Source organism: Gobio gobio, assembly GCF_949357685.1.
Source record: "Gobio gobio genome assembly, chromosome: 3".
NCBI classification, from domain to species: domain Eukaryota; kingdom Metazoa; phylum Chordata; class Actinopteri; order Cypriniformes; family Gobionidae; genus Gobio; species Gobio gobio.
In genome coordinates this window covers 48,755,024-48,781,403 of record NC_137099.1, presented here as the reverse complement: position 1 = coordinate 48,781,403, position 26,380 = coordinate 48,755,024, and the positions used below count along the sequence as shown (strand labels likewise).

The window sequence follows — 26,380 nt, the reverse complement described above, 5'->3', positions numbered from 1 at the left end:
GTACTGTAAACTATTGTAATATTTTTTTTTCACTAAAATAATCCATGGTAAGCCATCAGCCCACATTATTTCATCTTATTTTTAAATAATTGTGTTTAACAGGCGAGTTTCTTGTAAAAACTACATTACCCATGATGAAAAAACCAACACGCTAGCTCCACCCACTCCCATGATGCACTGCAAATTACATAATCAAGTCAATCTCTACGCTCTCAAAATGCTTAAATGTTTGTATACTGTATACGCATATTTTGCAATAAACTTAAAATATATATAGTTTTTAGATATATAATCAATTTGTATAATTCGATTATGCTGTTCAGAATGCTTCATGGGATTGTAGTTCTTTCCCTAACTAAAGCCGTTAAGTACACAGTCTTGTACATTTTTCATTTTGACCAATTTTCAAAAACCTCACCTTGTTGCTGATTGGCTTGATTCATGGTTTATAACTCTTTAAAGAAGACTTCTATGGGAGTAATGAATGGAAAAAAATACTTCCAGAACCAGTGCCACTAAAAAAGGGGTTGAGCACTGTTGCACTCTATTAAGGATGCCTCACACTAATAGTTCTGTTGTTTACGCACTTTTAAAAATCAGACCATGTGATAGCGGATTTTTGATGTCGTCAATCTTGATAAGCATTGGTTTGTTCATTTGTTTAAGAATCCTTCCCTGATTATGTAAAACACTTTCTAGTGTGAGTCAGGCATAATGTTGCTTATCTAGATGTTTGTGTTGAGTGATGTTAGGCCTTTAGATTTGTTTAACAGTGAGAGTTTGGATGATGCACCCCTGTCTGCAGGTGGGGATCATGGGAAGGATGGCGGCACTATACCGACCCTCTGTAGGACCATATCCATGCCTGTAGACATTGCAGGTAAGTGCTTGTGTCTAAACTGCATATACACTACAATCCTACAAATTGTAATTCAGCATTTCAGATCATTCAGAATTCAGATTTTTTTTTATTCAGCAAGGATGCATTAAAGGGTTAGTTCACCCAAAAATGAAAATTCTGTCATTAATTACTCACCCTCATGTCGTTGGACACCCGTAAGACCTCTGTTCATATTCGGAACACAAATGAAGATATTTTTGTTGAAAGCTGATGGCTGAGAAGGGCTTCAGACAGGCCTCCATTGGCATTCAGTACATTGACACTTCCAAGATCCATGAAAGGCACTTAAAACGTTGTTACAAAGTCTATCTCACCACAGTGACTCTACAATAAGTTTACGATGCGACGACAATAGTTTTTGTGCGCAAAAAAAAATCAAAATAACACCTTTAACCAACTTGTTCTCGACTTCCGTGTGTGCCTCCACGACGCATGCGCGAGAATATGACGTAGCGCCGGCGTTCGGACACATGACCCAGAAGCGATTTGTTTACGAGCAGAGAAAGACGCACGTGTCTAAGCTGTTGGATTCTACATTGATCGTGCTTTAGGTCTCGGCGTAGTTCTCAAAATGGGGTTAAAGTGTGCATTTCATAGATTCCCGAACGCCGGCGCTACGTCATATTCTCGCCCATGTGTCGTGGAGGCACACACGGAAGTCGAGAACAAGTTGGTTAAAGGTGTTATTTTGATTTTTTTTTGCGCACAAAAACTATTGTCATGGCATCGTAAACTTATTGTAGAGCCACTGTGGTGAGATAGACTTTGTAACGACGTTTTAAGTGCCTTTCATGGATCTTGGAAGTGTCAATGTACTGAATGCCAATGGAGGCCTGTGTGAAGCCTTTCTCAGCCATCAGCTTTCAACTAAAATATCTTCATTTGTGTTCCGAATATGAACAGAGGTCTTACGGGTGTCCAACGACATGAGGGTGAGTAATTAATAATATATAATATAATAATATATAATTTATTTGTCATTGTTAGTACAACGAGATTACATAAGTGCATCAATCGACAGTGCATTTTCATAAAGTGCCAGAGATAAACAGTAACACATGTCACAACATAACAGATTAATGACAGAATTTTCATTTTTGGGTGAACTAACCCTTTAAAGTTGCACTGTGTAAACGTTAGCGACATCTAGTGGTGAGGTTGTGAATTGCAACCGGCCACCGCTCCCATCTCCCTTTCGAAGCACATAGACAAGCTGAGACAGCAGAGAGTAGCTAGCGCTCTGTAGAGCAGTTTGTCTGTTTAGGGCTACTGTAGAAACATGACGGTGCAAAATTCACTGTAAGTGGACCAGCAGTGTTTGTGGATAGAAATGGCTCATTCTAAGGTAATAAATACATAATGCTTCATTATGTAAGTCTTTATACACCACTGAAAACATTATGTATTTTATGTTGCATTTCTGTCAATAGATCATAATACTGCACACTGCACCTTTAAACTGGTAGAGACATTTACATTGTTATAAAATAACATGTTACATTGTTCTATTTTAAATAAATTAACTTTCTGTTAACTTTCTGTTTCAAAGAATCCTGAAAAAAATGTACCACAGTTCCCACAAAAATATTAAGCAGCATAACTGTTTTCAACAGTGATAATATGATTTTTGAGCACCAAATCATCACATTATAATGATTTCTGAAGGATCATGTGACACTGAAGACTGGAGTAAGGATGCTGAAAATTCAGCTTTTCCATTGCAAGAACAAGTTACATTTTAAAATATATTAAAATAGAAAACATTATTCAAAAGTTATTTAAAATTGTATTAGTATGTCACAGTATTACTGTTTTACTATATTTTTGATCAAATAAATGCAGCCTTGGTGAACATAAGATACTTTTTGAATGGTAGTGTACATTATAGAACAGATCAAATATAATAACTATTATAATATTATATAATTTATACAATTATTGTAATGTATATAACAATATATACGATATAGACATGTATGGAAATGTGTATTGTGCTTATGTTGGTGTACTGTGATGTTATTGCTGATCTTTTCATAAACTCTTTTTGTTGTATATGTGTGGTACAGGAATGCAGAAGAGTCTGCGTTCAGATTTCGACATGGCATATGAGAGAGGCCGTATCTCTGTTTCTGCCGAAGATGGAGCTCCAATTCCACCAGCTTTCACGCGAGTGAGTTTTTTTCAACATAATTTTAACATATTAATAACATATTTTGTATTACAGTATCCGGAGTCTAATGCAAATCCTCATTGAGAAAAATATATCTTTTGAATTTAGGTTGAAATGAGGATATTTAGAGTAAAATGTACAGATATCATGCTTGTTTTCTGTGTCTCAGGAGCAGCGTGAGAGGAAGGTGACGGTGGACGAGGTTCCTTCAAGTGTGTATTTGTATCCTGAGGAGGAGTCAGGGATGGAGAACATTTTTTGCCCGTTTCAAGGACGAACTAACGCTACAGTGTTCGAGGAGGCCCAGAAGGAGATTCTCAAACTCATGAGGATTGAGGTATATCTGTGTTGGTTTTCTTCTGATTTCTGACAGTCACACCTGTGTCTCTGTTGACACTCTTTCCTCATATGCTCTCTTTCATCATCAGGATCCTACGCTGCTGAATGGGAGGGTGACGTTTCATCATGCTAAAGCTGGATCTGTGTTAGCCAGACAGGGAGACCAGGTGCTCATATTCTCTAATCTCCTTTCCTTTCTTTCTCTACTGCCCAAATTTGTTGCCGAACCTTAGATCTCTTGTATTGAAGAATCAAATGCTTATATTTCCTTCGTTTAAACTTTCAGTCCAAGTCCGATTATTTGTGAATCCGATGCCCACACTGTGTATCACAACTGTTCAGATGATGATCTGATGTGCACAAAAATGGAATTTGGACAGACAGTTTGAACAGTAGATTGGTTATTGGTCAGCTTTATTTAGTTCCACATTATCACTCCATATATACTCAGTAATCCTGTTTGTTCCTCTTCTTTAGGATGTGAGTCTGCATTTTGTCCTCTCTGGCTGTCTTCACGTCTTTCAGAAGATGATCGACAAGCAGGAAGCTGTGTGTCTGTTTGTGACCCAGCCAGGAGAGATGGTAGGTCAGCTGGCTGTACTGACAGGAGAGCCACTCATCTTCACCATCAAAGCTGAACGTGACTGCACCTTCCTCAAGATCTCCAAATCCGACTTCTATGAGTGAGTGTTTCCATGCAGCTGATTTGACTCTTTCAGATTTCAAATCTGGTAGAACTTTTTTGCATGCATGTACATGTTATGTGCTTATGCCCCATTCACGTGCTATTAGAATTATCATTAAAACTATTTTCCTAGTTAAAAAATTGGACATGAACCAATTTTCTCAGGTCAAAATTTGAATGTGATGAAGTGGGAAGTAGGACATTTCCGATAGCACGTGAAGGCAGCATTGTAGTAATTACACTAACTGGGTAATAACTAGGTATTATTCCTGAACCTACCTCTAAACCTAACCTTAACCTATGTAGTGACCTTACACAGTACATTGAAAGTGAACATACTGTAAAATAAAGTGCAAACGCAACTCTTATAAGAACAAAGAACAAATCTACATCTAGTGTACAGTTTTGGTAATATTGTCTGTGTTTGTGCTGCCCCCTGTAGGATCATGCGTGAACAGCCAAGTGTTGTTCTTAGTGCAGCTCACACCGTGGCTATCCGCATGTCTCCATTTGTACGACAGATGGATTTCGCCATCGACTGGATGGCTGTTGAAGCTGGACGGGCCCTATATCGGTACCATTACTTTCTCCTAATTTAAAAAAAATTAAATGACTATTTAGTTCAGAATAATCTTTTATTCAGCTGACAACAATCACAGGTAATAGTGCAAATGTACTTTGCAATTTGTTTTATTCCCCCGGTTTCACAGACAAGGCTTAAGCTAGTCCCAGACTAAAATGCATGTTTGAGCTGTTTTAAATCAAAGCAACTTGCACTGATATATCTTAAAATATGTCAGTGCCATTGTTTTGTCTCAAGATGCACACCACTAAAGCCTAATCCTGGCTTAATCTAAGCCCTGTCTGTGAAACTGGGCCATTAAGTTGTTTATTTGATAATTCAACTTTTTAATCTTTAGAATATTTTTTTTAATAATATCTTAATCGGCAAACAGATTTTTTTTTATGCAAATGTGCAGCAATAATTTTTTTTTCTATTTTAATATATTTTAAAATGTAATTTATTCCTGTGATCAAAGCTGAATTTTCAGCATCATTACTCCAGTCAGTTCAGAAATCATTCAAATATGCTGATTTGCTGCTCATGAAATAGATTTTTTATTATTGACAGCATTTATTTGAAAAAGTAAACATTTGAAACAAAAAATACTTTGCTGTCACTTTAGATCAATTTAATGCATCCCTATTAAATTAAAGTATTAATTTCATTGGGGGGAAAAATCGGTCAGTAAATTTGTTGTGTTCTGTAGGCAAGACGATCAGTCTGACTGCACCTATATTGTGCTAAATGGACGACTGCGTTCCGTCATTCGAAAAGCCAATGGGAAGAAGGAGCTGGTCGGAGAGTACGGACGAGGAGATCTCATCGGAGTTGTGAGTCTAAAGCTCTGACATGAACCCTAGTTCTAGGATTGCTAAACTATGGCTAACCCTAAGTTTCGTTTATTTCCTCTCAGGTGGAGGCTTTGACACGGCAGCCTCGTGCCACCACGGTCCATGCCGTCAGAGACACTGAGCTGGTGAAGCTTCCGGAAGGAACGCTCAACAACATTAAGAGAAGATACCCGCAGGTGGTCACGCGCTTGATCCATCTGCTGGGGCAGAAGATTTTAGGAAACCTCCAACAGCCCCGTGGACCTTTCTCAAGTACGTTTAGCCCCAAGACCAAACATTAATCAGTCAACTTGCATTAAAATCTTCAGTAAAGTTGATCTTCGAAAAGAAACTTCATCTTAGAAGAGAAAAGGAGAGGAGTCCTGGTCTTGTCATAATTTTAGATAAAACTAGTAAGCCAATGAACATGAAGCAGAGCTTTTTTGTGTTGAAAGAAATGCATATTTGAAGAATTTTTAAAATGTCACTTCTTTCTTTTGTCTAGGCACTGCGCTGGGTCTGCCGAGCATGGCGTCCAGTCCGGATGTCACTAACCCAGCCAGTAATCTCTCCACTGTGGCTGTACTTCCTGTTTGTGATGATGTGCCAATCAATGCCTTCAATTTGGAGCTTAGCCACGCCCTCAGCGCCATAGGTACACATTAACAAGCAGTTAATGACATTTATAGCCCATGATCTAGACACATAATCTAAAGGCACTGATATAATATACTCACTTCACTTTGGGGCGTAAACTTTTCACCTAGCAGCGATATACACTCACCTAAAGGATTATTAGGAACACCTGTTCAATTTCTCATTAATGCAATTATCTAATCAACCAATCACATGGCAGTTGCTTCAATGCATTTAGGGGTGTGGTCCTGGTCAAGACAATCTCCTGAACTCCAAACTGAATGACAGAATGGGAAAGAAAGGTGATTTAAGCAATTTTGAGCGTGGCATGGTTGTTGGTGCCAGACGGGCCGGTCTGAGTATTTCACAATCTGCTCAGTTACTGGGATTTTCACGCACAACCATTTCTAGGGTTTACAAAGAATGGTGTGAAAAGGGAAAAACATCCAGTATGCGGCAGTCCTGTGGGCGAAAATGCCTTGTTGATGCTAGAGGTCAGAGGAGAACCACTCGTTACAACCGAGGTATGCGGCAAAGCATTTGTGAAGCCACAACACGCACAACCTTGAGGCGGATGGGCTACAACAGCAGAAGACCCCACCGGGTACCACTCATCTCCACTACAAATAGGAAAAAGAGGCTAGAATTTGCACAAGCTCACCAAAATTGGACAGTTGAAGACTGGAAAAATGTTGCCTGGTCTGATGAGTCTCGATTTCTGTTGAGACATTCAGATGATAGAGTCAGAATTTGGCGTAAACAGAATGAGAACATGGATCCATCATGCCTTGTTACCACTGTGCAGGCTGGTGGTGGTAGTGTAATGGTGTGGGGGATGTTTTCTTGGCACACTTTAGGCCCCTTAGTGCCAATTGGGCATCGTTTAAAGCCTGAGCATTGTTTCTGACCATGTCCATCCCTTTATGACCACCATGTCCCCATCCTCTGATGGCTACTTCCAGCAGGATAATGCACCATGTCACAAAGCTCGAATCATTTCAAATTGGTTTCTTGAACATGACAATGAGTTCACTGAACTAAAATGGCCCCCACAGTCACCAGATCTCAACCCAATAGAGCATCTTTGGGATGTGGTGGAACGGGAGCTTCGTGCCCTGGATGTGCATCCCACAAATCTCCATCAACTGCAAGATGCTATCCTATCAATATGGGCCAACATTTCTAAAGAATGCTTTCAGCACCTGTTGAATCAATGCCACGTAGAATTAAGGCAGTTCTGAAGGTGAAAGGGGGTCAAACACAGTATTAGTATGGTGTTCCTAATAGTCCTTTAGGTGAGTGTACTGTTAGCGAACATGTTTAGATGAATATGTAAATAAGTGCTGCACACTTTCTTCTCAGTTCGCACTCCAGTCAAGTCATGTCCCGTTTATTTATATAGCACTTTATACAATAGATCGCTATAAAGCAAGGGGTTTTACAGTATTAAATATGAAAAACAGTGCCGTTTTCAATTAGAAATACAACTGTGATTTCTACTATAAAGAAGCTCTCCAGTGTGTTCATGTTTTACTCATGTCTGACCAAAACGGATTGAATAAAAGAAATGAACCAGAGAAGATTTCTATGTCAAAGAAGGTGGAGCCAAAGAGCCACACCTACCTATTTCTTAATCAATCCAATGGTAGTTTGAAGGTGTTTACCAGTTGGCAAGCCTTTTTGAACTCCCAAACTTCGTTTTGGCCGTATTTTGTGTTAAATGACTTCACACCAGTGCATTCTTCGATTTCACTTGAAGTATATCTGGGCCTTCAACACACTCTCATTCTTCAATCAGGACCAACCCTGCTGCTAACCAGTGAAATCATCAGAGAGAGACTTGGCGCTTCTGCTTTGGACAGGTTCAATATATATCAGAACATCTCATTCTCATATCTCATTCATTCTCGCATCCCATTGTAATCTGAAATGCGTCTCTTTTTTTGTAGTATCCATGAGTACAGGTTGTCAGGTTGGTTGGCTCAGCAGGAGGACATTAATCGTATAGTGCTGTATCAGACGGACAGCGGTATGACCCCATGGACTCAACGCTGCATCCGACAAGCTGACTGCATCCTCATTGTGGGGCTTGGAGACCAGGAACCTGCACTTGGAGAGGTATTTAGATGCACTATACTCTGTGTTGTTTCTGTCCACATTCATGTGAATGTGTGAGGTGATGTAGTGGTTGAAGATCAAAGCTGGTAAACCAATGTCATTGGTTCAAAAAATCTAACAAGGAAAGGTTCATTTTGAGCAACCAACTTCAGGTTGAGCAACTTGACCAACATGTCATTTTTGTCTTGACTTGTTTATAAAGTATACTTACTGCTTTAAATGCCACTATGCAACGTTTTTACTCGTTCTCGAAAACTCGAAAAATCCATTAGAGAACTCGAAAGTTCCACGAATAATCTTAATTTTTTTTTATCAAATATTGAAATAAAAAATCTTACATAATGTTTGTTTTAATGATGTGAGTTGGTTGTCAGTTGTTGTTTTTTATCACTTCTTACTACTATGTGTTTCTTTTAAATCTTGCCATGAAAATAGCCATAGATGCTGGTATGGCAATAAAAACAAACAAACAACTTGGCACTTTAATATAGAAGGTGTGGTCACTTGGGGTGTAACAATTGACTCCTTTTCTCGATACACCAGTTATGAATTCTGTTGATGCATATGCATCTTGAAACGTGAATTTTTTTTTAATTGTGAATGGCTTGTTTCGGTCAAGAATCCTTTTAAAATGCTTAAAATTCAAACAAATTAGGAAAAACTCATTTAAATAAATAAAATCTTTAAAGAAAATGGAATATGGAATGCTTTCCTAGTTGGGCTGTTGTTTGGTGCTGTAAACAATCTTGAGTAGTTTGCCTTTTCTTTTTCTTACCCAAGACACATTAGGAGAAGCATTTACATACTGTATTCATATGAATGTACTTAAAAAGTACACAATTTAATTGAATTTGGAAAAACTATGAATTTGGAAAAGTTGTCCCTGAATCAAAAAAAAAACTATTAATCGTGAATTTAATCGGTTTGATGTCTACCCAAAGATTCACACTCCTAGCAGTTCGAATAGCTACAAACACAGATTATCCAATCAGAATTCAGATTCAAACTTGATGGTAAAAGGTTCTGTTTTGATTCTCCCATGTTCGTACCTTTCCAGTTGGAGCAGATGTTGGAGAACACAGCGGTACGGGCCCTGAAGCAGTTAGTTCTGTTACATCGCGAGGATGGGCCGGGTCCTTCGAGAACCGTTGAATGGCTGAACATGCGAAGCTGGTGCTCTGGACACCTCCATCTGAAGTGCCCCCGTAGAGTCTTCTCACGAAGAAGCCCCTCCAAACTGGTACAAAAAAAAATACATGTTTAGCTTTCTGTTGATTTTATAGAACAAAGATTTTTAGTAACCCTTGTGTTTGGTATGGATGTGGTTGTTGTGTTAAACAGCGAGAGGTATATGAAAAAGTTTTTGAGAAGACTGCAGACAGACACAGTGATTTCTCCCGGCTGGCCAGAGTACTCACAGGAAACAGCATCGCCCTCGTGCTGGGCGGAGGAGGAGCCAGGTGAGCGACGCTAAGCAATTGTTGTACTGTAATTTTAATGCAAACCTGAAAAAAATTGACTAACGTTTTTTTAAAATAATTTATCTTTAAATTTGTCTTTGTCAGTGTTAACTTAGTCATATTTATATACTATTATAGTTTTTAATATTCGGAATTAGCTTTTATTTTTATATTTTCCATTTTTGTTTTAAAAGTAGTTACATTTTTAGTTACTGTCATGTTCTGTTGTCATTGCATTATTTTTTAAATATTACTTTTTAGATTTAATTTTTTTTTAAATATATATTTTTTTCAGTTGTTATTTCCATGCTTCAACCCAAACTAAGTTTTTCCATCTAATATTTCCATTTTTTTGTCTTTTCATTTCAGTTATATTTCAACAAATATGTTTTTAATAGTTTTAGTTTTAGTTCATGTTAACTGATGAAACCGTACTGTAAAGTGTTACCTAAAAACCAGGATTATTATCATTAAGCATTTATTAATCTTGTTTAAAGGGTTAGTTCACCCAAAAATTAAAATTAGCCCATGATTTACTCACCCTCAAGTCATCCTAGGTGTAAATGGCATTCTTCTTTCAGACGAATAAAATTGGATTTATATCAAAAAAGTCCTGGCTCTTCCAAGCTTTATAATGACAGTGATTGTGGCTCTGTAAGAAAAATATTCACATTTAAAACTTTATAAAGTAAATTATCTAACTTTCGGCCGATCGCCTTCCGTATTCAACTTACGGAAAAAGTGTAGTGCCTTTACTTTATAAAGTTTTAAATATGGATATTTTTCTTACACAAACGCATCGATTCGCTTCAGAAGGCCTTTATTAACACCCCAGAGCCATGTGGAGTAGATGTATGATGGACAGATGCACTTTTATGGACTTTGGAAAAACAACACAATCACTGCCATTATAAAGCTTGGATTAGCCAGGACATTTTTAATATAACTCCGACTTATTATATTCGTCTGAAAGAAGAATGTCGGTAACACTTTAGTATAATGGTCATTAGTTAACATTAGTTAATGTATTAACTAACATGAACTAACCATGAGCAGTACATTTGTTACTGTATTTGTTCATCTTTGTTAACGTTAGTTAATAAAAATACAGTTGTTCATGGTTTGTTCATGTTAGTTCACACTGCATTAACTAATGTTAACAAGATTTTAATAATGTATTAGTAAATGTTGAAATTAACATTAACAAAGATAAATAAATGCTTTATAAGTGCAGTTCATTATAAGTTCATGTTAACTAATGTAGTTAACTAATGACCATTATTCTAAAGTGTTACCAGAAAGTCATATACACCTAGGATGACTTGAGGGTGAGTAAATCATGGGCTAATTTTCATTTTTGGGTGAACTATCCCTTTAATGTTAATTTCACCATTTACTGGTGCATTATTAAAATCAAAGTTATATGTGTTAACATTAGTTAACATACTGTGAACTTATGAACAAACAATGATTAACTAAAGTTAATAAAGATGAATAAATATTGTAACAAAGGTATTGCTCATTGTTTGTTCATGTTAGTGAATGCATTAACTAATGTTTTCAAATGAGACCATATATTGTATAAGTGTTACTGTTTTACTAAATGGTCAACGTTATGTTCAATCTTGCAGGGGCTGCTCTCATGTTGGTGTAATCAAAGCCATGGAGGACACGGGAATTCCCATCGACATAGTGGGAGGAACTTCCATTGGCTCTTTCATTGGTGCTCTGTATGCAGAGGAGAGAAATGCTGTCCGGGTCAAGCAGAGGGCGAGAGAGTGGTCCAAGGTAACATCGACTATCCGTCCCTTCACAGCCTCTACCTTGCTTTGAGAATTCAGATAAGATGTAATATCTTGAGTTATTAATCACTGAAATCTATTTCTCTTGCCGTCAGGCCATGAACTCTGTGTTCAAAACGGTACTGGATCTTACTTATCCAATCACGTCCATGTTCTCTGGCTCTGCCTTCAACACAAGCATCTCCAAAGTCTTTGAGGACAAACAAATCGAGGTGAGAGGTCACAACAGCTCTTTTGTTTCAGAAATCTAGAAACACAATCATATGCATGACAACTTTTACATTATGTGTTGTTCGTGCTTGTATTTGAAGGACTTGTGGCTGCCTTATTTCAACGTGACCACAGACATCACAGCTTCTGCTATGCGTGTTCATAAAGATGGTGAGTGATGACTGAACTGTGTCCTCTTTACTTTCAGCTTTAATGTGGGGTTCCACAGGGGTCCGTGTTGGGGTATTTGTCTTTTTGAATATAACAAATATTTTAAGAATTATAAATCATATAATAATTTTAGAATATATGAATTTAATCATTAAATAATCTTGGCAAATGACAGTCAAATATTGATAGAAAAACCTTTACAGCAGTGATAAATGTACCTATTAAAACTGAACTTTGGTAAAAAGGCTTTTCAAATGTTTACTGTTAGTGTTAACATAACCTTGACAGAAATTTGGGATGTTCAGGCTGTCTGGTTATGAATTTGAAATGATTGCATGCATTAAGAAAGAGGAGTTAATGTTGCATGTGCAGTTTGCTGAAAAGTCTGAAATAACTGATTGTTACTAAGAAAGTTGTTTCATTTTGCCTGTTACCTCGCATTTACCCAAGTGAGATGTTAATGCAGTGATTCGTTTCCATCACTGTGTTTGTTGAATGCATAATCACTAATATGCATTTTGGGATTGACCAATGACATCCATTATCTATGAATTCTGGGTTTGGTCCCCAAATTCAGTCCAACATTAATCAGGGTATTGAACACATATACTCTAATTTAAGTTTGTTCACTCTGGATAAATCAGTTAATGTTCATGTTACCAACACTGACTACAGTTCAGAGCAGTAAAATGCTGGATTTGGGGGTCTTCTAATGGTCATGTGGTCACCCCGGTTTGCCCAAATGGATTATGAGATTGAATTTGCATGTCTCACTAACTGCAAGGACAAAGCTTCAAGCTTGTCTCTGTTTTCTTTCCCACTCCATCCCTCCTGTCTTAACCTTCTTTTGTCATAGAAACGGCTAATCTCGCATTCATTCTCATCCTTTTCACACATCTTGATCTCACTGTTTTCTTTCTATTACATTCTAAATGCCCATCATGTCAAAGTATAGTAGAAGCTGTTGTAGAAGGCAAAACCCCTGTTAGTGGTGTCTGTAGGATCCAGAACGCATTACCCATTTGCTTCCCCCTGCCCTGTTAATGTTGTTTCCTCTTCATTCTGCTGTTGTAGCATTGCTTAGGCTCTTCTAATTCTCACACTGCACATAAGGCATTGCAAGTCCAAACACTTTACTGCAAAATTAGGCCTTCACTCAGCTGTGGATGTTGTGCCCATGTGTTAGAAACAGAATGTCTTCTTATATTCAAGCAGTTTCAAAATGTGAGAGTAACATGTTCAAACTCATTTAATAGATGATCGAACATTAGTAGTTAAATGTGAGTATGTGGCCTGAGGTTATTGGCATTGGCAGGCTGATAGCTATGACTGCTTATTGAATAAGAGTTACATGATCTAGAGCAGATTTTCTTTTTACAGAAAATATTCTGTCAAATTCATGTTTGTTTATTTTAGTAACTTTTCATGTATTTAATTAGCTCTCATTAAATTATATTATAATATACATGTACTCTACCGTTCAAAACCTTGTGGTCGGTACGTTTTTTTATGTTTTTGAAAGATGTTCACCGAGGCTGCATTTATTTGGTCAAAAATACAGTTAAAACAGTAATATTGGGAAAATATTATTACATATTGGAAAATATATGATTACAATTTTTCATCAGTCATTACTCTAGTCTTCAGTGTCACATGATCCTTCAGAAATCATTCTAATATGCTGATTTGGTGCTGAATAAAGATTTTTGTTATTATTAGTTGAAATTGGTTCTGCTACTTAATATAGCATGGAAGTGGTTTTTTTTCAAGATCCTGTGAAGGTTAAGAACAACATTTATTTGAAATAGAATTCACTGATCGGTCTTTAAATGTCTTTACTGTAATTTTAATAAATATAATGTGATCTTGCTGAATAAAAAAAAAATCATACTGTCCCCAAACTTTGTACGATAGTGTATATTACGTGGCTCTCTGGAATACTTGATTGATTTTGATTGGTTAGTTGCTGCATTCTGCAATCAAATATTTATATATTGAATGAAATAAACTGTATAACAGCGGTGTATGACCATTGTCCTTAGGCAACCACTTTCCTTCATAGTTTTTATGTAATTCCCACAGTCATGAAAAACCTGGAAATATTTTGAATAATATTTAAATGTGATTATCAGGCCTGGAAAAACTTTTCTAGTTGATATATTCTATGTAAATAATTGAATATCAGGCCACCAATCAGTCCTTCACCTTTGTGTCAGTGGTTATAAATCAAGCGACTCAAGAAACACAAATCACACTATTGTAGTTTAGTTCACAGAGAGTAAGACACACAGCAGTCAATATGAGCACATCTTTAGTTTCATGTCCTGTGTGTGCCTTAATACTTAACAGCCTGCAGATCTGTCAATCTCACCCTCTTTGTGCCCTTTCACCTCTTCTGCCTCCTTTTCTAATCTGTTTATTTGCTCATTTTGGCATGGCTTAGATTGTCATCTCTAATAAATGCAGTTTGCCTATACATTCAGCTTTCATTCCCTCTTTGGTTAGGAAACCACACAGTTATGTTACAATCTACATTCAATTTTTTTATTTTCTTGTTTATACTGATTAGAATATGATGTCCGATTGGCAAAGCCATTTCTCAACATGATGTCCACGAAACTACGGAGGGTTATCTGAGAATTCTGGGTCGCCCCCTCTCATTCTCACTCATCTGTTTCCTGTTGTTTACTGTCCCTCCCTCCTCTGTCTCTCTCCACGTGTTGTCCAGTTTTGATTTACTCTCCATCTTCATTTTGCCAGGCTGTGTTTGGCGCTATGTTAGAGCCAGTGCCTCCTATACCCCTTATCTGCCTCCTCTCTGCGACCCCAAGGACGGCCACCTTCTCGTGGATGGTTGCTATGTTAACAATGTCCCAGGTCAGGATTTTGCCCCCTTTCCCCCCGCCTCCACTCCACCAGCTGCCAGAAGCCTAAAGGAGGTTTTAGAAAAATCTTCTACACCAATATCCCTGCGACAACCAACCACTCAGTTACCCTTTGCTTTTTATTGTCTCTTGTCCTGTTTAAAAACAAATTAACCCTTTGTTTACATTGGGAACCCATGGCTTGGAAGGAACATGGGATAGTAATCAATGAGAGAAAGAATAGAGGAGAATCACGATAAACACACTTGGCTGAATCTGACGAAAAACATGTCCAGGTCATCCCAATCCAGAGAAAAAAAGAAATGTTAATTTGCATACATTTTAGGATTTTTTTTTTTGCATTGTGATATATATATATATTTTTATGGCAATTAAGCACTACTATCCCACATATTCTGATGACCATAATGTATCGGGATGTTTTATGTAATTTCCATTTATTGTCATTAGATTTTTATTAGTCATTTTTTCTTTAAAACAACCACTATATAGATATAGCAACTATATATGTATATATTTTTCTTGTGCTTAATTGTCATGAGTAGTACAAAATAGGCTTAATGGTAGTGGAGTAGGCTTCATTTTCTTATTTAATTATATTTTAGCAAAATATAATTTCTTTTTTAGGATGAAATATGACCCTGTCATGTTCTTGATCGGATTCGTAAGATTCAGCCATTTACTTTCAGAACCACTAGGTGCACAATTTACATGCAGTTTTTTTTTTTTTGTTGTTATTCAAGACCACTCTTCCCAGTTTAGCTCTTTTGTAAAGGACACTTTACACACATGCTGCGTCCCAATTCGCCTACTTATACTACAACCTAAAAGTATGTACTGTTTCTGTGAAGAAAAAGTACAAACTTTCGAGTGTGTAGCAGAAGAGTATGCACGCTTTGGGACATACTACTTCTAAGCTCTGTCGTTTAGTTACGTGCACCCTGTCACCGTTTAAACTGCCCTGCCAGTCATCTCGTCACAGTTCAAATCCGCCACATTCAATTGAATTTAATTTCCTACCGTAACAGAGAGAAATGCAGCAGATCTGCCATTCGTGGGTCTTTTTATGTGGAAACTCTCCTCATGCGTGTGCAATTTGAATATAATGATGCATTTAAAAGTTATGGCCAAATGTATCATTACAAAAGTTCACGATGCTGTTGCAGATGAAATATAATGTGGATATGGATAACATTGAATAAATGTTTTCGTCCGGTTAGATACTGATAATTATTCACTCAAACCCCTTTATCTAAACCGCTCTACTTAACCGTCGGACTCGCACATCTGCCATGTTTGTAGTTTTTTTTTAACACTTTATTCACGTTTGTAGTTCTTTTTGAAATAGTAGACCATCCGGGTGTCTTTGGAATACTCTTTTCAACATACAATTTAGGATGGATAGTATGTGAATTGGGACGCACCAATAGACTCCTATCCTTGGATTTCAAGTGCACACAGTCATCTGTTAGCCGTTGTTTCAATTTGCATTTCAAATGTAATAGATGAACAGTAGGCTTTTGGAAAATATGGCACTGTTAAGTTTAGAATGATTTTTGCTGGGGTTGTCATTCACTGAGATATTAATAAGGTATATTATTAAGGGGATAGTTCTCCCAAAAATGAAAATTAGCCCATAATTTACCCACCCTCAAGTCATCCTAGGTGTATATGACATTCTTCTTTCAGACGAATAAAATCTGAGTTATATTACAAAAGTCCAGGCTAATCCAAGCATTAGAAGTGGATTAATAGTTGCTCTGTTTTTGAAGTCCATAAAAAGTGCATCTGTCCATCAAATAACATGCTCCACGCGGCTCTGGGGTGTTAATAAAGGCCTTCTGAAGCGAATCGATGCGTTTGTGTAAGAAAAAATGTCCATATTTAAAACTTTATCAAGTAAAGTTTTGACCGACCGCCTTCCGTGTTCAATTTGTGGAAAAAGTGTTGAAAGTGCCTCTGCCGATCGTCATGACGTCACGTACGCATCTTGAGTTTCACTTTCAACATTCAACACTTTTCCATGGAAAGTGATCGGCTGGAATTTTACTTTATAAAGTTTTAAATATTTTTCTTACACAAACGCATCGATTCGCTTCAGATGGCCTTTATTAACACCCCAGAGCCGCGTGGAGCAGTTATTCGATGGACAGATGCCTTTTTTATGGACTTCAAAAACAAAGCAACTATTATTGCTATTCTAATGCTTGGATTAGCCTGGACTTTTGTAATATAACTCTGATTGTGTTCGTCTGAAAGAAGAATGTCATACACACCTAGGATGACTTGAGGGTGAGTAAATCATGGGCTAATTTTCATTTTTGGGTGAACTAACCCTTTAAGGTCTCTGTGTCAGGATAGTTGGTGAATATTGTTTTGCAGTCGTGTCAGTTGCTCTACGCTCTAAAAAACAAATTACTGTATTCATTTAAAGGGAATTTTCCGTATTTATTTTTTATAGGCGTTTTACCTCTATTTAGAATTTTGACATTCATTACGTTCTTTGTTAGGGTTAAACGGAAATGTCCCTAAAATTACTGGACAATGTCCAAGTAATGAGCTGCCAGTACTTTTTCCATTATTTTACAGATAATTTTTTTACAGTGTAGCTAAACCACTGCATAATTATGTTGATATTAAATAAGCTACAACTTTAGCCCCTTTCACTCAGGATTATTTGATTTTGGTTCATTCACACTGCCAGTGATTTTCTGGAATCTGTGCGTGCATTCACACACATCCCGTAAAATTCCTGTAAAGACACGTGACATCAGGAGGATGAAGAACACAAACTTTCTTCTTTGTTAATGTGCAACGTGAACGTTGATCTGCATTTAAAATCCCCGGTCAAAGAGTCGCACGATAACTCCGTCATCACTACAACACCTTACAGCATTGTTCCTGCCTTTTGTTCACACAGGGCGCGTTCCAGGACTGATCCCAGCAATGTTACTAGGTCCCCATCCCGGGACATGTGTGCATTCACACAGAGGCACTCTAGCAATTCTATGGCACATTTTTGGGATCAACGCTCTGTGTGAAAGGATGTTGGCAAGGTTAATGATGAGCTTTTTTTTTAAATATTCAATTTTAATACATATTTTTAATTCTGAACAGGATATTGCTTAATATTTCTGCCTCCTGTAGATATTTGCGTCATAGTTTTGTTGTTCAGGCTGATGTATTTTCCCCATGCACTTCTATCATATACACATCACATGGACTCTTTCCATCTACCTTGAGCTTGGCTGTCATCAACACTGTGCGCATGTTGTTGCATGTTTATCTATTTTAGGCCGCTATTCTACATGTATTTATGAGGTCAAGGGTCACTGGGAGGTGTTCTGGATCCTTTAGCACTGCTAGCTACATATGCTAACATAGGAATGTCCAGTGCTCGAAGTGGGCTGGAACGCACATATATATTTACCGGCACATCTATATTTTAATCTTTAGTGTACCTTCACTTTTTCACTTCTTGCATGGGCCACACTTTTTTTCCACACTTCAAGCACTGGGAATGTCAAAATTTTAAACAGCTAGACTTTTTATGTTGTTTTACCTTTATCAGTGGGCACGCTTTTGCTTTAAAGTAGTTCACCCCAAAATTAAACATCTGTCTTTATTTACTTCAAACATGAGGGAACAATGCCGGTTTGCATCACCCTGGTTCTTTCAACAAAAACCCAATTTTTCCATTGGCTTTTGGATTAATGCAGAAAATATGCTCTGTGACTCAGCTAAAGTTCATGATTATTACATGTTTTGTTCATCGTGATTATCTTCACAAATGAACACAACTTTTATGAATTTTGAAGCCTAAATACAATCGCCAGAAATAAAAAGCTAAACGTTAAACTACACCACGGTTGACTTCGTCACACTGCAAAAAATGCTTTTCTTATTTTTGTATTTTTGTCTTGTTTCCAGTCTAAATATCGAACAATTCTTAAATCAAGATGCATTTACTAGATAAGTAAAAAACAAAATGAGTGAGTTTTTGCTTTAAAAAAGCTAAATTATCTGCCAATGGGGTAAAAAAAAAAAAACGAAATCTTGATTATTTTTCTTACCCCATTGGCAGATAATTTAGCGTTTTTTTTTTTGTTTTGTTTTTAGCAAAAACTCACTTTTTCCCTAGAAAACAAGAAGAAATGTCATTTTATTTATTTAGTAAGAGCATCTTGATGTAAGATTTTTTTTTTATATTTAAGTAAAAAAGCATTTTTTGCAGTGCACCACCATTAAGCTTCTGACAAGTCTTTCAATCGTTATTTTAAAAAGTTTTTCTCTGAAAGTTTCCTCCAAAAGCATGATTATAAACACAATGAGACTGTGACTAGTGAGTAGATGAGTTTTCCTGTTCGGCTGATGACGTTTAATGTCCCCGTCAACCTCTGTATTCCCAATTAGACCCTTGTTAGCAACCGCCTATTTCAAGACAAGTTAAAGGATTTTTTTAAAAAAATCACGTATTTGTGTCGTTGAATAAAGCGTGAAAATATCTCGAGCTTGTGTTAACCACAAACCTTATTTCAGGCATTTAACCAAAAACCCATTAAAAAAACATGGCGTGTGTCTCAATCAGCTCCCTGGTTCAGTAGTCCGGGGCTCAGGGCACTGATAAGGACATAAGTCAATGGGCTGACTCCCTGATCGGTGCCCTGACTACTGAACTAGGGAGCTGATTGAGACGCACCCATGGAATTGGAACATGCTAGCTGATTTCCGGGTTTTCCCATACAAAAATGCATCACTCTATAGCGACAGGAATTTTAATTTTTGGGTGAACTATCCCACATGCTAAATGCACCTGCCTCTCTTGATTTATCTCTCTCCTTCCAACCCATGTCACTGTCATGCCTCTCCTGACCTGTGCTGGTCAAATCTGGTACTGCAGGCAGGAACAGGTTGGCAGAGCCCAATATGTTCACTGGCTGTCTTTCAACTCTCCTCACGTCTCTTTATCCTAAAAATACATCATCTTACGAAGATGAAAATAAGTGAATTAATTGTATGAATATTCGCATAATTTGTATGTTTTGCGAATTAGAATAAGTATCCATTACAATTTGAACATTTTTGTTTAAAAACAAAAAAAGGCAGTGAGGCAGGGTTGAAAGATGAGCCAACCTTACCTCATGGGTGTTTACTCTACTTCTGTCAGGGTCGGGTTCACTGTATGAGGTAGGCCAAACTAAACCACCGCACACCGTCCTTGGGGTGACCATCACTGTATCTCCCTGCTGGTCTGTGCGCTACTAACCAAAAATGTGACTTCAGTGTCACCTCCAAACGCTGCTGTGGCATTGCGTATAGGTTCTTTAGACGTTATTAAGACGTTATTGTCCCCTCCCGGTGTGGTAGGCTCCCTGTGGCGCTATGTCAGGGCGAGCATGACCCTTTCCGGGTACCTGCCACCCCTCTGCGACCCTAAAGATGGAAACCTGCTCATGGATGGAGGATACATCAACAACCTGCCAGGCAAGTACGCCCCCAGAGGGAGGGCCACTGGGGCCAGAAACACAATCTGGGTTGGACAATTACTTAATTTTTGGCTTTAAAGAGCTGTGTGGCTCTGAGTAAGTATCATGTCATTTTCTTTGTCATTTTGAGGGTAGAATGAGTGGTTTTGCTTTATCCATTTGAACTCAGAATTTGTGTCTATTTTAACATGTTAAATAGTCAATTTGGCATCTGGGAGATTTCCATTCAATTTTTATCTGTTAGATCAGTTTATGAATTGCTCAGAGACGAATGGATAAAGTTTTGCAGGGATTGGGTGGTTTGGACAAAGATGATCAGTTGTTTGACCTCTAGTCTTCACCAGCCTATTAAAAACATGATATTTTATCAGATTGTAAATGTCAGTTGTTTTACTGTTGTTGTCTGGTGTATGATTGGTCTTAAATTGTGATTTTATACATTTTTGATGTCTCTTCTTAACAATATCAGAGAGTGCAATTTAATGTAGTCAAATTCTAAATGGACTAATTTCCTAATTAATAAAAGAAAAGAAAATAGCCCTAAAAATCACCAGACAGCAACAGTATAAAGTCTGTGAGTTTGCAGTGCAACATAATAGGCAGAAAGAAAACATAGTTCACATTGTTCAGATGTTGCATTTCAAACTTGGTGTATGTCTTCATTGAGGGGAAAAAGACAATTTTGCATGTTATAATTTGATCTGATTCATTTCGCAGCAATCAAGCAGTTAGCAACAAAATTATTCCTTGCATGAAGATCATCTGTGTTTTATCCCTCTGATCATATAAAGCTAATTGGGAAAACTACATTTTCTTACGTTTTAAGCCTAATTGCGTTTTCATAACTAGTCATCGATTGTCTTTTTCCATCCTTTGTTTGTCCTGAACACCTGCAAGGCTGTTTCACCACACTTCTGCGAAAAGCGAAAGTTTTTCTAAATCATTTAGTTCTTACTATTGAACATAGATGTTTATTCTGTCATATTCCTGATGAAAATGGCAGCTTTCCAAATATGGGTTTGGTGAAACAGCGTTGATTGGTGATCAGTTATTACTTTAAGGATTTTGTCTCAAATATTAACAGTATTTTGATTCTTCCTGCCACCTTGTGGATGTCTGTCTTTGTGTGTGCGCGTGGGCATTTGTCTGCATTCAACTGGCATTCTAACGCCCTGCAGCGGACATAGCTCGTAATATGGGCACAAAAACAGTCATCGCCATTGATGTGGGCAGCCAGGATGAGACTGATCTCTGTAACTACGGTGACAGTCTTTCTGGCTGGTGGCTGCTATGGAAACGAATCAACCCGTGGGCTGAGAAAGTGAAGGTGAGTCAATATTGTGGGATGTTAGACTTCTTATGGAGAAAATTCTGATTTTGTAATAAATTTAAAAAGTAAAAAATGTCCCCCTGATAGGTGATTGTTCAGAATGATATCTACCGATAATATCCAAATTAATGCTGTAAACTATACAGGGAACCCTCTCATTTGGTACATTACTATAATATTAGAGGTTAAAATAAATTTTAGATATAGACTAATAATTACACTTATAACATTTTTTTGTATACAACTCAGTTGTACATAAGGTAGTTTTTACAAACACTCGTCTTCATGACAAATTTATTCAAACATACATATATCATTTACAGTAAATAGGCTCCTCTAGTGCTTTTATAGCTAACTAAGAAACGGTGAACTTTACTGAGGTAAATGCAACATTAAGTGACATATTGTTCTCAAGCTGTTTTATTGACATCTTTCTGCGGTTGATCGACTTCATGAGACATGATACATTTCAGTAAGTTGTACTGTAACTTTCAATATACCCTCTAATGTGTATTCATGTTTATTTTGTGCTATAACAAGTTGTATTAAAGTGGAAGAAAAGTGCTGCCACTGAGGCGCTACAGCGATCTGTCATGTCACATTTAAAAATCATTATATGACTTTCGTGATAAAATTGATAGAATTTGAAAGACGAGAGACTGTTTCTTATCAGAAGTAACAAAGCACAAAGCTATTTGTGATTATTCGATGGGAGATGCACACCAAATATTGTTTGGTGTAGGGAAAACCCCGGACCTGGCAACCTTGGCTTGAACTACGGATGGTTCATAAGTTAAAAAAAAAAAAATTAAAAAAAAAAAATATATATATATATATATATATATAGGTAATGCGTCACTTCGACAGCCCTAAATTTAACACGAGAGATTTTCTTCACACACAGTATGGCCCCTATTTTAACGATCTGAGCGCATGGTCTGAAGCACATGGTGTAGGTGCACTTAGGGCGTGTCCAAATCCACTTTTGCTAGTTAAACAATGGAAAAAACGGTTGGCGCGCCTGTTGCATTGTTCTAAAAGGGTTGTTCCTAGTCTCTTAATGAGTCATGGGTATGTTTTGGGCATAACGTGCAATAAACCAATTCGAGTCTCATCTCCCATTCCCTTTAAAAGCCAATTTTGTTGGTCAATGGCGCAGTCGTTTTCAGTTGCCTCAAAATAGCGTTTTCAGACCAGCGCACCCATTTCGGTCATAAGCCCCCAAAGAACCTCTAGAAGTTTATGAGACTGTACTATGCTGAAGAAATATACAGTGTATTGATTGCACTAGCTCTGCATAAATTGTTTAAGATATGTTCCCTCTGTCTTTCAGGTGCCTGACATGGCAGAAATCCAGTCCCGTTTGGCCTATGTATCCTGTGTACGGCAGCTGGAACTTGTGAAGAAGAGTGCATACTGCGAGTACATTCGCCCTCCCATCGACCGCTTTAAGACCATGGACTTCGGGAAATTTGATGAAATCTATGTGAGAACCCAATAGCCCATGTCTACAATAAACATAGGGGGCCAATTATTCTATGTTTTCGTGATACTTTAGATTTAATAGCAGTAGAGTATTTATTGTGTGCATATTGCTGTTATTCCGAATAATAAATGACCTCCCACAACTGGGATAATTAAAGTTTTCTGTTGTCTTTCAGGATGTGGGTTACCAGCATGGTAAACTGGTGTTTACGGAGTGGGCTCGTGGGGACATCATTGACAACATGCTGAAAGACCATCGCTCAGCAGACTATAATGACAGCAAGAAGACCGATGTGAGTTTTCTTAGTAACTCATTTAAACAAGCCATCATTCAACCCTTTTTTTTTGTCTATTAATATCATTCTCTTGTGATTGGCTGTTTGTTTCAGTCATGCACGTGTCCTAGTGCAGACTTCACTGATCTAGCTGAAATTGTATCCAGGATTGAGCCAGTACAGAGCTACGCAGGAGCTGATGGTCAGTTGCCCCAAAACAAATGTCTTCTTCCACTTGTGTACTTGCTGTACATTGCACTTGTACTTAACTGAAGTTTCTGTGTCTAGCAGAGGAGTCTGACTATGCGACGGAGTATGAGGAGGATGGGATGGACACTGTGAGAGAGGAGGAGGGTGAAGGTGAAGGTGAGGGTGAGGAAGAAGAGGAGGAGGAGGCTGAAGACCCTGAGGACCAGTCTCCTGGAGAATGGGGACCAAACGGGATCTTCACAACAGTGAGTATATACACACAACCTTTTATATATGTCCTTAAAAGTTAAGCCCACAGTTAACACACAGTAACTAACCACATAACCGGTGAAATTAAAAACATTTTGTGTAGGATGAAGACAAAACGGTCCGTCAGAGGAAGAACATCACAAGGGACCTAAACATGGATTTCTCTGGAGTGTCAGATTCCTGAAAAGGGAGTAATGCAGAGTCCAGAGGTCAAAGGGCACTGGAAAGAGAAGAAGAGTCCCACCAGGGGCTGAGGAGTGTAAAGATAGATACAGAAGAAAAGACTTCTGAATTAATAAGATCGTTGGGAAGTCACCAAAGATACTGTGATTTAGGCCCATTAACACTACATTACCCACAACTTGTCACCAAAACTGTGACTCCCTCCATTATCGTTTTGCCTTTGACATTATTTTTTTTTGGCTCAAGACTCTGCACCAACAGGGTCCAAGGACTGCGGAGGCCCACCTAGGCAGTGGAATCTCTTCTTCAGATACTGTGCAACTGAAAATAGGGGCTCTATATCTTTTGAGATGTTTTGGTATTTTACATCTAAAATGTCTAAAGGGAATTTCATGAGAGTGATGTCTACAGTGGCAGCCAGTAAACCACTTAAATTCTGGTCTGTTTCCAGATTATACCAGTTCTGTAGAGATAGTGTGTAGTGTGTCTGGTTTGTGATTTTTTTTTTGTTTAATTTAATTTAATTTAATTGTGTGTGTGTGTGTGTGTGTGCGCGTGCGTGTGTGTACGGTCACTGAACATTCATTGGCAACTTCTCCCATAAAACGCCTTCTAGACTGAAAACGGCGAGGAAGGGAGAGCGGCAGAGAGCGAGGAAGTGAGAGCGAGGAAGTGAGAGCGAGGAAGTGAGAGCGAGGAAGTGAGAGCGAGGAAGTGAGAGCGGCAGAGAGCGAGGAAGTGAGAGCGGCAGAGAGCGAGGAAGTGAGAGCGAGGAAGTGAGAGCGAGGAAGTGAGAGCGAGGAAGTGAGAGCGAGGAAGTGAGAGCGGCAGAGAGCGAGGAAGTGAGAGCGGCAGAGAGCGAGGAAGTGAGAGCGAGGAAGTGAGAGCGGCAGAGAGCGAGGAAGTGAGAGCGGCAGAGAGCGAGGAAGTGAGAGCGAGGAAGTGAGAGCGGCAGAGAGCGAGGAAGTGAGAGCGAGGAAGTGAGAGCGGCAGAGAGCGAGGAAGTGAGAGCGAGGAAGTGAGAGCGGCAGAGAGCGAGGAAGTGAGAGCGAGGAAGTGAGAGCGGCAGAGAGCGAGGAAGTGAGAGCGTGGAAGTGAGAGCGAGGAAGTGAGAGCGGCAGAGAGCGAGGAAGTGAGAGCGAGGAAGTGAGAGCGAGGAAGTGAGAGCGGCAGAGAGCGAGGAAGTGAGAGCGGCAGAGAGCGAGGAAGTGAGCAGGGAAGATGAGTGACACAGAGTGAGAAAGTGAATGAGGAAGGGAATGCAGAAGACGGGGAGCTTTTATGAGGAGTTTCATAATGCCAAAAATATCTCATGTGGGTCTGAATGGGTGCTTGTCTTTTTACAGTGTTTTTTCAGCCTTTCAGAAATGTAGAGCTACTTGTGCTTCAGGTAGACGAGGTGGATGCCTTATTTTGTTATTGCACATTAAGAAAGCAAAAAAAAGAGAAAATTAACTAAATGGACACCTGTAATATTATACCAGACATGAAGATGTAATGAGTTTAAATTGTTATATTGCTGAATGAGTGCAAGGAATGCAGTATCTAGTACTGGAGCACTCCAAAGCCAAATGTCATCTTTCCCATATTCACCAACCCAAAAGTTGTCCATAATCTATGTATATTTCCCTGAAACCTCACTATGATGTACAAATTCTTCAATCCTTAATGCTTTTGCTTTGTTTCAGTCTTTTATGCTGAGACATCTTTGTTTTATACGTTTATGAGAACTGAAAGGATTGCCAACTACCATTTAATTTATTTGTTTTACCACTAGCTTTTTTAAAATAGCTTTTTAAAACACTTTAGAGATTGTAGAGAACAACAGTAAACATTATTTTGCTTGATTAGCATTTTTGCACTGATGATAATAAAGAAAAAATAATTTTGAATGTCTAATATGAGAGGTTGTTGAGGGTCAGACAGGTCACGTGCAGGCGTTCGGAGCCTCAGAAATGAATACTGAATAATGAAATAATGATTAATAAAATTCTATTTAATGCCATGACTAAATCACTTTGATGTTCTTAGATTTGATGTTCCTGAGTGATTATTCATGTATTTTTGTTATGCGTGGGAAAGTATTTATATAAAACCTATTCTATTACATTCTTGTCAAAGTAGGCCTACAGATTTAGCTTTAAAACTGGATTTTATCAATTTGTTAGCAGCACTGTTGATCATGGATGGTTTGTTTATTCACATCAACAAACCTGAGGAAAGGAATGAAATCTCACTCGGTCATCATCAGGATTGCTACTCCTTTTACATGTTTCACTTTTAGGGTTAGAGGATAGAATACACAGTCAATGGAAAGTCCCCGTAAAACATGAAAAGCCAACATGTGGTGTGTGTGAATGTGTGGGCAAGTATTCCTTACATTGTGTTAG

The 26,380-nt window shown here is 38.1% G+C and overlaps 1 protein-coding gene across 6 annotated transcripts in view; it reads left to right on the top strand.

The window, feature by feature from the left end:
• The window catches only part of pnpla6 (patatin-like phospholipase domain containing 6), a 42,283-nt gene extending 16,278 nt beyond the window's left edge, over window positions 1–26,005 (top strand). Inside the window, exons 12-35 of one of the 6 annotated variants that reach the window (XM_079812467.1) lie at window positions 806–880; window positions 2,968–3,071; window positions 3,241–3,408; window positions 3,500–3,577; window positions 3,888–4,093; window positions 4,538–4,669; window positions 5,367–5,490; window positions 5,574–5,763; window positions 5,996–6,145; window positions 7,925–7,988; window positions 8,076–8,244; window positions 9,302–9,484; window positions 9,586–9,704; window positions 11,336–11,492; window positions 11,602–11,718; window positions 11,818–11,887; window positions 14,648–14,764; window positions 20,140–20,256; window positions 21,437–21,585; window positions 22,922–23,074; window positions 23,250–23,366; window positions 23,463–23,550; window positions 23,640–23,803; window positions 23,911–26,000. In XM_079812467.1, the coding sequence (XP_079668593.1) occupies window positions 806–880; window positions 2,968–3,071; window positions 3,241–3,408; window positions 3,500–3,577; window positions 3,888–4,093; window positions 4,538–4,669; window positions 5,367–5,490; window positions 5,574–5,763; window positions 5,996–6,145; window positions 7,925–7,988; window positions 8,076–8,244; window positions 9,302–9,484; window positions 9,586–9,704; window positions 11,336–11,492; window positions 11,602–11,718; window positions 11,818–11,887; window positions 14,648–14,764; window positions 20,140–20,256; window positions 21,437–21,585; window positions 22,922–23,074; window positions 23,250–23,366; window positions 23,463–23,550; window positions 23,640–23,803; window positions 23,911–23,991 (3,092 nt within the window). In that variant the 3' untranslated portion in view covers window positions 23,992–26,000. Of the gene's footprint in view, window positions 1–805; window positions 881–2,967; window positions 3,072–3,240; window positions 3,409–3,499; window positions 3,578–3,887; window positions 4,094–4,537; window positions 4,670–5,366; window positions 5,491–5,573; window positions 5,764–5,995; window positions 6,146–7,924; window positions 7,989–8,075; window positions 8,245–9,301; window positions 9,485–9,585; window positions 9,705–11,335; window positions 11,493–11,601; window positions 11,719–11,817; window positions 11,888–14,647; window positions 14,765–20,139; window positions 20,257–21,436; window positions 21,586–22,921; window positions 23,075–23,249; window positions 23,367–23,462; window positions 23,551–23,636; window positions 23,804–23,910 lie in introns of all 6 variants that reach the window. The other 5 variants (XM_079812466.1, XM_079812470.1, XM_079812471.1 and 2 more) reach the window with 5 other exon arrangements.
• The last annotated feature ends 375 nt before the right edge of the window (window positions 26,006–26,380 follow it).